Source organism: Aspergillus viridinutans (assembly GCF_018404265.1).
Source record: "Aspergillus viridinutans IFM 47045 DNA, scaffold_4, whole genome shotgun sequence".
Taxonomy (NCBI): domain Eukaryota; kingdom Fungi; phylum Ascomycota; class Eurotiomycetes; order Eurotiales; family Aspergillaceae; genus Aspergillus; species Aspergillus viridinutans.
The window spans coordinates 2,751,591-2,763,962 of NW_025091220.1; the positions used below are offsets into that span (position 1 = coordinate 2,751,591).

General features: G+C 52.3%; 6 protein-coding genes across 6 annotated transcripts; 4 read left to right on the forward strand and 2 right to left on the reverse strand.

Moving 5' to 3' along the window:
- Nucleotides 1-358: 358 nt before the first annotated feature.
- On the forward strand, nt 359-2,075 carry Aspvir_006906 (putative neutral amino acid permease; the record flags this gene model as incomplete). Its single annotated transcript, XM_043270095.1, has 5 exons — nt 359-574; nt 637-779; nt 831-957; nt 1,015-1,938; nt 1,995-2,075. 5 exons carry the CDS (start codon nt 359-361, stop codon nt 2,073-2,075), a joined length of 1,491 nt encoding a protein of 496 aa, XP_043126030.1.
- Nucleotides 2,076-2,674: 599 nt separating this feature from the next.
- On the forward strand, nt 2,675-4,197 carry Aspvir_006907 (glycine decarboxylase subunit T; the record flags this gene model as incomplete). Its single annotated transcript, XM_043270096.1, has 2 exons — nt 2,675-3,066; nt 3,132-4,197. The coding sequence occupies 2 exons, from the start codon at nt 2,675-2,677 to the stop codon at nt 4,195-4,197; spliced, it is 1,458 nt and encodes a 485-aa protein (XP_043126031.1).
- Nucleotides 4,198-4,387: 190 nt separating this feature from the next.
- On the reverse strand, nt 4,388-7,218 carry Aspvir_006908 (glycoside hydrolase family 92 protein; the record flags this gene model as incomplete). Its single annotated transcript, XM_043270097.1, has 7 exons — nt 4,388-5,117; nt 5,171-5,271; nt 5,325-5,773; nt 5,828-5,967; nt 6,014-6,336; nt 6,389-7,032; nt 7,095-7,218. 7 exons carry the CDS (start codon nt 7,216-7,218, stop codon nt 4,388-4,390), a joined length of 2,511 nt encoding a protein of 836 aa, XP_043126032.1.
- Nucleotides 7,219-8,284: 1,066 nt separating this feature from the next.
- Nucleotides 8,285-9,344, forward strand: Aspvir_006909 (PaaI family thioesterase; the record flags this gene model as incomplete). The annotated part of the gene is made up of 3 exons (XM_043270098.1): nt 8,285-8,468; nt 8,539-9,257; nt 9,312-9,344. 3 exons carry the CDS (start codon nt 8,285-8,287, stop codon nt 9,342-9,344), a joined length of 936 nt encoding a protein of 311 aa, XP_043126033.1.
- Nucleotides 9,345-9,833: 489 nt separating this feature from the next.
- On the forward strand, nt 9,834-11,234 carry Aspvir_006910 (H(+)-transporting V1 sector ATPase subunit C; the record flags this gene model as incomplete). Its single annotated transcript, XM_043270099.1, has 5 exons — nt 9,834-10,134; nt 10,202-10,296; nt 10,347-10,438; nt 10,494-10,986; nt 11,040-11,234. 5 exons carry the CDS (start codon nt 9,834-9,836, stop codon nt 11,232-11,234), a joined length of 1,176 nt encoding a protein of 391 aa, XP_043126034.1.
- A 222-nt stretch (nt 11,235-11,456) lies between these two features.
- Aspvir_006911 (adenylyl-sulfate kinase) lies at nt 11,457-12,151 on the reverse strand (the record flags this gene model as incomplete). Its single annotated transcript, XM_043270100.1, has 2 exons — nt 11,457-12,084; nt 12,144-12,151. The coding sequence occupies 2 exons, from the start codon at nt 12,149-12,151 to the stop codon at nt 11,457-11,459; spliced, it is 636 nt and encodes a 211-aa protein (XP_043126035.1).
- Nucleotides 12,152-12,372: the final 221 nt, after the last annotated feature.

Here is a 12,372-nt window from a genome sequence, read left to right on the forward strand (position 1 = left end):
TCACATCTTGTCTTAAGGTACCTTAGTCTTCCCTCGTCTTATCGCTGGGTAATCGTATCAACTGCTGACAGTGCGCCAAGTGAACTTTTTGGTCTGCTATTCAGTGTTCAATTCTTATCTCGTCTTTCGCCTGAATATCCTAAGATCAATTCTTCGAATTTCTTGTATGTTGTGGTATCACTGAATATCTGCTAGGTTTACCAGGGCTTTCATTTGGTTTTGGTCAATACTAACATCTATACCTGTATAGACCCGCCCAAATTAAAGAGGCGCAGTACATGCATTCAAAGGTCTACAACATCACTTCTCTCGCTCACACTACCGACTGCTTCCATTTGCGGTTCGTCCGCACGTTGAAATGGCGTGGTTCACCTCTTCAGAAAAGCCCCCGAACGACGACCGCTCGTCCAGCGTGTCCGATCAGAACCGAGATTCACCCGATAAATTGAAACAATTGGATCTTGAGGGTCAGGGCCATGCCGTGCAGTCTGATTCAGAGAACGGCGATGTCGGTAGGCAGATTGAGCTTGAGGCGGAGAATTCCATCAAATATCGCACATGTAGCTGGCAAAAGGTAATCGCGACCGAATGAGCCATTTGGACGGCGCAGAGTGTTAACCTCGTGTTGGTGTATAGACCGCCGCCTTGCTCTTTTCCGAGTATATCTGTCTGGCCATCATGTCGTTTCCTTGGTCGTATTCCGTCCTGGGCCTCGTTCCAGGTCTAATCCTGACCGTGGTTGTGGCAGCGATTGTGCTGTATACGTCCCTGATTATTTGGTATGCTTGACTGTCGTATTTTCGCGTGGTTTTGGTACTGATGCCCATTAGGAGATTTTGCTTGCGCCATCCTGAAGTCCGTGATGTCTGCGACATCGGTCAGTACCTCTTCTGGGATTCCAAGATTGCCTGGTATATGACTGCCGTCATGTTCTTGTTGAACAACACCTTCATTCAGGTATTCATCTCCCCATTGCCACATCCCCTGCCCTATGCAGGTTCTAAATCGTCTTAGGGCTTGCATTGCTTGGTCGGGGCCAAATATCTCAACACGATGACCAACCATGGAGCGTGCACTATCATCTGGTCATTGGTGACTGCCATAGTTTCCCTGGTGTTCTCTCTGCCACGGACGTTTAGCGGATTGTCCAAGGCTGCCACTCTGTCGGCTATCTTCACCTTTGTCTCCGTCATACTGGCGGTCATCTTCTCGGCCATTGAGGATCATCCAGCTGGTTACACTGCCGCACAGGGTGAACCAACTGTGACCGCGATCCCAGTGGTGGGCACCACGTTCGTTTCTGGTGTCAATGCATTTTTAAACATCAGTTACACATTCATCGGCCAGATCACACTACCCAGTTTCATCGCTGAGATGAAGGAACCCAAGGACTTTTGGAAATCGGTTACAGCCGTGACAATTGCCGAGGTCATCGTCTTCAGCCTGGTAGGCGCCATTGTATATGACTACACGGGAAATCAGTATATGACCGCGCCCGCGTTCGGCTCCATCGGCAACGAGATCTATAAGAAGATATCTTTCTCGTTCATGGTTCCTACCTTGATCTTCCTCGGAGTTCTATATGCCTCCGTTTCGGCGCGTTTCATCTTCTTCCGTCTCTTCGACGGTACGCGCCACAAGGGCAATCACACGGTCGTCGGATGGGCCGCCTGGACCGGTATCCTTGCCGTCCTTTGGATCATGGCCTTCATTATCGCCGAGGTCATTCCCTTCTTTTCCGATCTGCTCTCCATCATGAGCTCCCTATTCGATTCGTTCTTTGGGTTCATCTTCTGGGGAGTTGCCTATCTCCGGATGAGACATGCCGACCACGGGCCGGGCTTCTACAAGAAGCGCGGTATCCGCGGCTGGGTTGGCTTTATCGTCAACATCGGGCTGATCTTGACGGGACTGTTCTTCTTGGGACCCGGAACCTATGTAAGCCTTCCTCTCGATCATTTTCATGAGCGTGTCGCTAACATGACCCTATGCAGGCTGCCGTTATGAGCGTCATTATAAGCTATCGGACAGGTTCCGTTGGAAGCCCATTTTCGTGCGCCGATAATGGGTTATGATCTCTTATTCTTCTTATTTTCTTGTTTAATTTTTCGGCTTCCCTTGATCGTACTACGAGAAAGACGAAGACCGCGAAGCTGGATCTTCGGGCCCGCACGATTCAAAGGATCTGCCATCTTTTGACTGTTTGTTGCTATTCATGGTGTTTCACTTGTTGAACGTCGCGCGGCGGATTCCTGGTTCGATATTCATTTGAATCTGCTTGACTGCTTAGTTTATCTCGATCCGCGGATCTAGCAGCCATAAATCCCGCGGCCAAATGTGGGCACCATTTCGCTCCCATACCATTTCGCTCCGATGGAGCCTAAGATGGCCATTTTGTCAGACTTCCCATTTGATCGCCAAGATACGTAGATTGTTAAGACATGCGTATATTGTAACTTCGCAGATATGGTTCTCTCCTTTCATAATGATCAAGGCATCTCATCTTCAACAACTCCAGATCATTCCGAGTCGCAGCGATTGTCCGCGGAATTATCCTATCGCCACGTGACTTTTCCGTTATCGCAGCTCCTCTCCGCAATTTCACCACCGTTCTTTATCTGCTCAGCTTTTTGATTCTGTAGATATCTTTTCTTCTACACGTCAGTCACCCATCATGTCAGCTCTACGACCTTTACGACGAGGTGTGAACCTCCTGGGCGCAAGATACGTCTCTCAGTCCGCCCGCGTTGCGGCCAATGGCTCCAACATCCTCCAGCAGCAGCTCCCATCTGCGCTCCATGGCGGCTCTTCGGCCGCTGGCATAGCTTCCCGATTTACTGCTGGGCCTTTGGTCAACTCCCAAAATGGGGGCACACGGCGTTATGCCTCGTCCACTGCCTCTGGACCGGTCAAGAAGACTCAATTGTATGATTTGCACATTGCCCGGGGAGCGAAGATGGTGCCCTTTGCGGGGTACTCTATGCCTCTGCAGTATTCAGATCTCAGTCACGTCGAGAGCCACCACTGGACCAGAGAAAAGGCTAGTTTGTTCGACGTGAGCCATATGTAAGTGTTCTCCATATTAGAGATGATTGACGCTCCAAAGACAAGCTGATTCTAACCTTGGCTAGGGTTCAACACCATCTTAGCGGCCCCGGGGCCATGGAGCTGCTAATGAAGGTCACTCCCTCGTCTCTGGACAAGCTCAAGCCTAACTCCTCCACACTCTCCTGCCTGCTTGAAGAAGGCACCGGCGGCATTGTCGACGACACCGTCATTACCCGCCTCCACGGCGACGCGTTCTATTTCGTCACCAACGCCGGCCGCCGTACCGAGGACCTGGCCTTCCTGCAGGCCGAGATCGAGGCGTACAGGCAGACCCACGGTGCGGACAGCATCAAATGGGAGATCCTCGACGACCGGGCCCTCGTCGCCCTGCAGGGCCCGCTCGCCGCCTCCGTCCTGCAGCCCCTGATCAGCTCCCACGGCGCGGCCTCCCCCGCCGACACCGATCTCAGCACCCTCTACTTCGGCAACTGCCGCTCCCTACACCTCACCCTGCCCGACGGCACTCCAACCCCGCAGCCCCTCCTCATCTCCCGAACCGGCTATACCGGCGAGGACGGCTTCGAGATCTCCATCCCCACAGCTGGCTGCCCCTCCCTCCCAACGCAGGTCACCGAGCTCCTCCTCGCCAACCCGGAGCAAGTGCGGCTGGCCGGCCTCGCAGCCCGTGACTCCCTCCGTCTCGAGGCAGGCATGTGCCTCTACGGCAACGACATCTCCACCGCACAGACACCCCCCGCTGCGTCCCTGGGCTGGATCGTCGGCAAGGACCGCCGCGACCCCGCAACGGCGACCTTCAACGGCGCCGCCGCCATCCTCCCGCAGCTCGCGTCGCCCGCGAAGACCCTCTCGCAGCGCCGCGTCGGCTTCACAGTCGAGAAAGGCAGTCCCGCGCGCGAGGGCGCCATCGTCGTCGACCTGAATGATGACTCGCACCCGCAGATCGGCGTTATTACCTCGGGGCTGCCGAGTCCGTCGCTGGGAGGTACTAATATCGCCATGGGCTATATCAAGAACGGCATGCACAAGAAGGGGACCGAGGTCGGGGTGATGGTGCGGAATAAGCTCCGCAAGGCGACGGTTACGGGTATGCCTTGGGTGGAGAGCAAGTTCTACCGGCCCAAGGCTTAAGTGGCTCATTCTCTTTTCTTTTATGATGCTCTTATGTAAATAGTTACGGTTGCAGTTAGATTTTCAGTTTGTGTCCATTTTCAACATGACGGTATTATATAACGATCGTCCATAACGATCGTCCATGATTCAACAAGGGCTAGTCACATCTGGAAGCGAAATTCACACTGGTTTGTCCACTTTCAAACTACTAAGCATGGGTGAATTCCTTGCCAAAAGCATGGTGCCGGTAGGCAAACGGAAAAGAGTGACCTCTTCGCCTTGCGTGGCCATACTCGCTGAATCGGAGAGGAGTGGAGTCGAAATCAACCATTCTCTGCCTGAGGCCCGAGGAAGAGGCCCCTCCCCTAGTCGACAAGGAAGGCGGCAGGTCCTCCTCGGCTGTTCCCCAGCGACTCTCGTTCCGACCCAGAACAAGCACCAGCTCCTTTCCCTCGGTGAAAAAGTCATGGTCAACCCAGTTCTTTGTGTACGGCTTGCCGTTCAGCGTGGCAGACTGGACGTAGATATTCTGGTACGTAGGGTCGAAGTTCTGCGCGCGGACTGTTGCCGTGCGGCCCGTCAAGGGCGACTTGATGCGAACGACCTCAAAGAACGGCGCTGTGATCAGGTACACGCTTTGTCCGGGGTTGGGGAACAAGCCCATCATTGACATGGCGACGAAGGAGCCCATGGCGCCCGAGTCGTCGTTGCCTGGGAGGCCTGCAGGTGTTGGGTTGAAGTATTTGGGGATGTAGAAATGCACGCGAGAGGCTGATTTGGCGGGCCGGCCGGCATAGTGGTACTGGAAGACGGTTAGGAAAGCTGGCTCGTTGCCGATGTAGGTGATTCCTTGATCGTGGAGATAGTCGAGTCGTCGGACGTATTGGGCCGGCCCTCCGAGAAGGGCAACGAGAGCGGCCATATCGTGAGGAACGAAGCTGGGGTCTTGTCAGTTATCAGCCTAAAGAGCCGAAATGACGATAATTCTTACAATTGGTATTCCCAGATGCTGGACTCATATGTCTCTGCTGCGTTGTTCTGGAGCGAGCATGATCTCCCGCTGTTGTCGATGTTTGAACATGCCAGAGGATCCTGCATTCATGTCAATCGGCGAATTTCACGAGGAATAGTAAAGGGAGACCAACCTGAAACCCCCAAGTGCCATTCAGATATCGGGGCTGGAAGAACCCCTTGAATCCAGTATCGGCACCATTGATGAACGAAGTCTGATCTTCACGGAACAGATTTCTCCAGTAACCCGAAGTCCTCTCATACTTTTCTGCATCCTCTGTTTTGTTCATGCCACGCGCCATTTGCGAGATGGTGAAATCATTATAGGAATACTCAAGAGTGCGGGAAATGCTGCGGGTCATAGTTCCAAAGCCGACGTAATCAAAGTCCTCGACGGGAATGTAGTTCAGCGATTTCCAGCTGTTCAGCCCACCTCGGCCTTCGTTTGACCAGTCGTACGGTTCTACCTCAGCATCTTTCTGAACGGCTGCATAACCGGCTTCCCAGTCAATGCCATCAGAAATACCTTTGGTGTATGCATCGGCGAGAACGACGTCGGCGTTGGAGCCTCCTTGAGTGTACCCTGCAGCTGGTCAGTTCGTCGACGCCAATCTAACCGTTGGCATGTGGATAATACCTTTGCAAAGAGACATGCGGCAATCCGGAAGCCAGCCCAGATGCTTTTGAGTATCAATAAGCGAGCGGACCATCCGTGTCAGCGACGCAGGGTCGAATATGGTCAGAAAGGGCAGCTGAGACCGGAAAGAATCCCACAAACTAGCAAACGTTAGGAGAGTCGCGTTGGGAATTGGCCCGAACCTACCAGTAAAAAGAGTCAAAGTACGGCTCATTGCTGTCCCAGAGTGGGTTTTCCCCAGTGTAATCCTGCGGATTGATCATTGTACGGTAGACGCCACTGTAAAAGTTGGTAAGAAGAGAATCATTGACGCCTTTTCTGGACACACGAATAGGGGCGAGCTTGTCCCGCCACGCCTCCGTAGCCTTTGAGCGTGTGGCTTCAAAATCGAAATTCGGAATCTCAGATTCAGCATTCGAGCATGCCCGCTCACTGCTGATGAAGCTCAAACCCACTCGGGCCTGCACGGTAATAGCCGAAGCAGCATCAAACCGGACAAAGGCACCTCCCTGCATTCTGTTAAAAAGGGATTCTGCTGAATCAGAACTCCAGTGGGCTCACAGGAAGAGGGTATCCATTGATACTCCGAGATATCTTCAGATCTTTCACGTCCGTGCTTGCGCGTGAATTGACAAATATCCCGTTATCGCGAACGGCAGAGCTGCTCTGAAAGTCAACACAGAAGTAAGGCACGTATGATCCACTTCCGAAGCTGGGCAGAAAACGCGCATGGCCCGTCATGCGTCCGGTAGAAGCGTCGACGGAAACTGTTCCGTTGTCCTGCCTGGAATCAGACAGGTCTGTGAGATCTAGAAGGATGAGCGGGCTCGATGCACTGTCGGTGGGAAATTGGAAACGAATCAGAGACGTATGATGGGAGACAGTCATGTCGACTTTGATGCCGGAGTTCATGGTCAGCCCAAAGTATCCAGGAGAAGCTTTGACAGAGTCCGCATGATAGCCGGTCTTGCGTTGTTTCTTCGGATAAACGCAACCATTGACATCGTCATTTTCGCATTTGACATAAGCGAACAATGGAAAGTTTCCGAGGGAGGGGCTTCCTCCAGTGCCTGAATCGTGCAAGCTTGAAAACCCTGTTATATCGCTGCCATCGAGTGTGAATCCTCCTTGGTTGCTCGGGGAATCCGTGTCGGCTACAGCTTTGGCCATGCCATAGGGAAGCGATGCACCAGCAAAGACATTGCCTATTAAAATCTGTCAGGGAACGATCGTCTGCACCAGTCAAAACTCTATCTCGAGAACATACCTCCGTTGGCACTTCCTATGAGTGGATCGACGTATTGCAGAACATCATAGTCTAGAGATGTGGAATTGGTCACGGCCAAAGCCATGGGGATGCTAGAAAGAAGGAACGATGATAGACGAGTCATAATGAGCGACTGAAGTTTGGATATATCACATAAAGAATGACAGTAAAAAATAATTTACAACATAGGCGTAGCCTACGAAAGAAGGACAGAAACTGACTGTCTGCCAGATACAGAGTCAGGTTGGAATCGAAAAAGCAGCATCCTCACGTCGCACCGCATTCTTATCAAGGGACGCGGAGTTGGTGGGATGTTCTGCATTGTTGCATTCCTATGCCCCTGACGATCCCGAGCAAGGGTGGCCGACACATCCTGGTTAGGGAGGGATGCTGTAAGTTTGAAGGAACTGGAGGATCAATTATTGATTGATGGCTTTGAAGGTGGAAGGTGAGAGGTGATAAATCCCCGATGTGACGGAGGTGCAGATGGATGCCTTAGTGCTGTAACAGTCACTTGCAGGAGCAAAGCACATTGCATAATAGGAGAAGTTCCTAATAAGTGATATTGAATGAGGAACATCTGACGATGTTATGATTGTTGGAGTTATGAGAGCGCGTAGGGGCGGCCGAGAAGAGTCCGAGAGATCAAAGCAGTAGGTCTCATCTCGAACAGATAATGAGGCTATTCATTGGTATTCGATGACATCGATCTTCATCCTGCCAACTTATGTGACTGGTGCATTCTACAAGAGCAATAACAGATCATCTCTTCATGATCATCCTCCTTTCTTTATCAGCCGAGGTTCTCTGACTGATCCGCTCCGCCATTCGCCAATCGGCCTTTGCCATTTCCGCTTTTTTGTGCTATATTCTATCCATTCTCCTCAGTATCCCCAACGGCGAGAAAGACCAGGTAGGTAGAGGATCTCTTGGGTCGTGAAATTGAGATCCAGAATACTCGAGAATTCCAAATTCGGTTTATATACTTTTGAAAGTTGTTGAGAGGCCCCTCGAGAAGCCTCATGCCCGCTTTTAGGAGCCATTGCTAATCCTGACAACATCCGAGGTACTGCATCTCTTCCCTATCTCCGTGTCCTGGAGTGAGTCAGTCTTCCAGACCCATAATCAAAGAAGACCTCCAGCTTCAGGCCTCCATTCCCCGGTCCATCTCGTTCCCAATCATTCTGGCCATGCGGCCGCCAGTCCAGTCCACAGCTTCCTTTCGGCAAGTCTCCACTAAGCACGGCCCGTATATTGTTTCTTGTCTGCCTACAAAGTCCCAACGCCTGCCGAAAATCCCCAGTCGGACGTTCCAGCTTTCTTCAACTTGTCCACGCTTCCTTGGCCCTCGTTTACACAGACAGTATTCCACAGGTACGTATGTGATAAACTTCGATCCATCAGGTTGTTGTGACTCCTGATAAAACTAACTCATCTGCTCCAGTTTCAGCGCAGTCTCAAACATCTAAACCTTACCTACTTTTACGTCGCATTGTCGGATTCACGGCTTTTGCCATTGTCGCATTTTCTACCGGACTCGCTTATCAGACTCAAAAGACTGTTGCGCGCATGATGGCTGTCAGCATGCCCACCGACGAGGAAACCCTCTCTGCCTTTGTACCCTCCGATGAGTTCACCAAGGAGGTCGAGGACTACATTCACAATCACCCTATGACACTTGCTTTACGCCAAAACCCGGCTTACACTGAATCGCGACCACACTTGAAGATCCCCCAAGAATTGCGCGCGCGTCATCTAACGGCCGGTATCCTTGCGACCCCAGGCGGAATTGTGGTGCCGCCTTATGTTTTCTGCGAGGAGGGCGGAAAGAGTCTGACCGCCATCTTTTACCTTGGCTCAGATGTCTCTGGTCATCCCGGCATTGTGCACGGCGGTCTTTTGGCCACGCTGCTGGATGAGTCCATGGCCCGGTGCTGCTTCCCCGCGTTGCCAAACAAAGTGGGTGTGACGGCCAATCTGAACATTGACTACCGACGCCCGGCGATGGCCAACAACTATGCTGTCTTGAAGGCGAAGACAGTCAAGGTGGAGGGTCGGAAGGCTTGGGTTGAGGCGCACATCGAAACTCTTCCTGAGGATGGTACAGAGCCAGTCGTACTGGTGGAAGCAAAGGCTCTGTTTATTGAACCCAAGCAGGCTGCGGTAAGTCCACTATCCGGGGAATATAGAAATAATGTGTGCTGACGATGATTTCAGGCCATGGCGAGTCTGTACAAAGTTACCAACTAGTATGTTCAGGAACAAGCGGATAGAAATACGTAGAGGTCGGGTTTCGGGCAATATAGAGTTTATAATGTATTGTTTGTTTTGGGCGTATACCTAGATGGGAGCATTTTGCGATACTGTACATAAATTCGAGATATATAGGTTCTAGGATAGAGAACATACCGCATTATTAAGAACAGAAATATTCCATTAATATGAATTGGCAACTTGCACAATCGATCACACTCAATGCGGATCCTGAATTTAAAATGCTTAGGATCATCGTTGCTGTCAAGTCCGCAATATCACATTTGTGACGCCAAACATGACCCACCGCCTCCGCCGACGGACCTTCCGATGACCGCCAGCTCCAAGCTCCATACAACCAGGCCAACGTCCGCCGAGCTTTCTATCTGACTACCTCACTCCCTTTTGCTTGGGTGTGACGGCCCATTTTACTGTTCTTAAAATTATACATCCTACTAGTCCATCCTGTATCGCATCCCCGGCACCATGTCCAAGTCGAGCAAGTACCTCCTCGTCTCGCTCCCCACATCCATCACTCCCTCCCACCACCGCGATGACGCTCTCGATGCTGTTTCTGCCACAGTATCACCCGACAATGGCTCCGTAGCGCCCTTCCCCATCCCGGAATTCAAGATCGGTACCCTCGACGCTCTGGTGCAGCAAGCCGATGAGCTGGCGAAACTCGAAGCCTCTTGCCAAGGTGTCGTCGCCAAGGTCGGAGATGCGTTGAAGAGCGTTCTCGAGGGAGATGAAGGGCAGATCGATAAGATGAAGACTGTCAATGATAGTACGCCTACACTGCGCCGTATTCATCTGTTGTGGTGGTGGAGAACCTGCTCGCTGACTGAACCTAGAGCCCGTTGATCAGTATCTGAGGACATTCTCGTGGAATAAGGTCAAGTATCGTGCTGATAAGCCGCTGGGGGAGTTGATCGATCTTCTGCAGAAGGTACTGGGCATGAATCTTATGACGATCCCGCCAGAGCTAATAGATAATAGGAAGTTGCTAGTATCGACAATGACATTCGGTCCAAGTACTCGCAATACAACCAGGTGAAGAATACGCTGGCGACTCTTCAACGCAAACAAACGTGAGGGCACACATCCTTCGCGTCAACATTCTGCTAATTTGGAGATGATCTGTAGAGGAAACCTCTCCACCAAGTCACTCGCATCAGTCGTTGATCCCCGCACCCTTGTCCGCGAATCGGAATACATTGAAACGCACCTTGTCGCCGTTCCCGCTCAGCAAGTGAAGGAGTTCCTCAAGACATATGAGACCGTGGCACCCATGGTCGTGCCCCGATCCGCGACCCTCGTGGCCTCGGACGACGAGTTCACGCTCTACGCCGTTACGACGTTCAAGAAGCACAGCCCGGAGTTTGTCCACCGGTGTCGTGAGCAGAAGTGGATCCCGCGCGATTTCAAGTACGTAGAAGGCGGAAAGGAAGAAGAGCGAAAGGAGGTCGAGCGCGTGGGCGGGGACGAGCGCAAGCTCTGGGGTGAGACTCTTCGGCTTGGACGGACAGCGTGGAGTGAGGCCGTAATGGTTTGGATCCATGTGCTTGTTCTGCGGGTGTTTGTTGAGACCGTGCTGCGGTATGGTCTGCCGCTGGATTTCGTCTGCACGATCATCAGGGTATGTTGGACCCGCGACGGTGAATGTCCGCCTTTACTGACTTGTGGGTGTAGACGCAATCCTCGAAACACGCCGACAGGGCTAAACGGAACCTCGATGAGAAATACTCGTATCTCGCCGGAAATGCCTTTGGGCGAGACAAGAAGGGCCGGGTCAAGCGAGATGACCCTCACGAGATGCAGGCAGGCGGAGAAGGCGGAGGCGCCGAGTACACTGCGTATGTGTACTACGAGTTTGAACTCGATTGATGGCAGGATGAAGCTCTACGCTCCTGGTCTTTTCATCCTTGTGCTTATTTGTCTACGTTGGTACTATATACCACCTCGTTGAATAGCGTACATATACAGTTCTGTATCATTTCGCATCTCTGACCCTTATATGTAAAAAAATCACTGGGTCCTTATATGTACAAATGACTGGCAAGGACGATTCTATCCGCAAGATCTATCATGACAAACCAACCCATCTATCTACTCCTTCTTAGGAGGCAAATACCCCTGCTCATCCAAGTACGCAATAATCTGCGCAACCGCATCCCTCACGGGCAAATCATAGTTCTTGATATGCACCTCGGGCTTATCCGGCGCCTCGTACGGGGCACTAATCCCCGTAAACTCCTTGATGATCCCCTCGCGCGCCTTCTTATACAGTCCCTTGGGATCCCGCTGCTCCGCCACCTCAACCGGCACATCGACATACACTTCGACGAAGGGGAGGCCCGTCTCCTCGCCAGGCGTCGGCACCTCGTGCAGCTTGCGCGCGGTCTCGCGGTCGGCCTTGTACGGCGAGATGAACGAGGTGATGGCGATGGTGGCGCTGTCGGCGAAGAGCTTCGCTACCTCCGCGATGCGCCGGATGTTCTCGTTGCGGTCCTTCTCGCTGAAGCCCAGGTCCTTGTTCAGGCCGAAGCGGATGTTGTCGCCGTCCAGCCGGTAGGCGGAGACGCCCCGGTCGCGGAGCAGCTGGTGCTCGAGTTCCACGGCGATGGTGGATTTGCCCGAGGCGGAGAGCCCGGTGAGCCAGATTGTGAGGCCGCGCTGGTTGCGGAGGGTGCTGCGCTCGGAGCGGGTGACGGCGCTGGCGTGGTAGGTGATGTTTCTATAGATTGGGATTGGGTTAGTGAGGAGGGTTTGAACGAGGGGATGAGGGGTTCATACGTGGCCATTGTGATTGTGATTTTGGGAATTAGGATGAGAGAAGGTAATTGAGAGAGTGAGAGAGAAAGATGAAGGATTGAAGTATGCAGAAAATGGCCTAAGGAATTGGTATAAGAGCGGGGCGCTGATCGCGGGGTGAATCCGGTGAGAAATCATTGCTATGGAGCATCGGAGGAAGAAGAGATGATGCCATTTTCAAGGATTCTTATTGGACTTCTACACTGTCAAT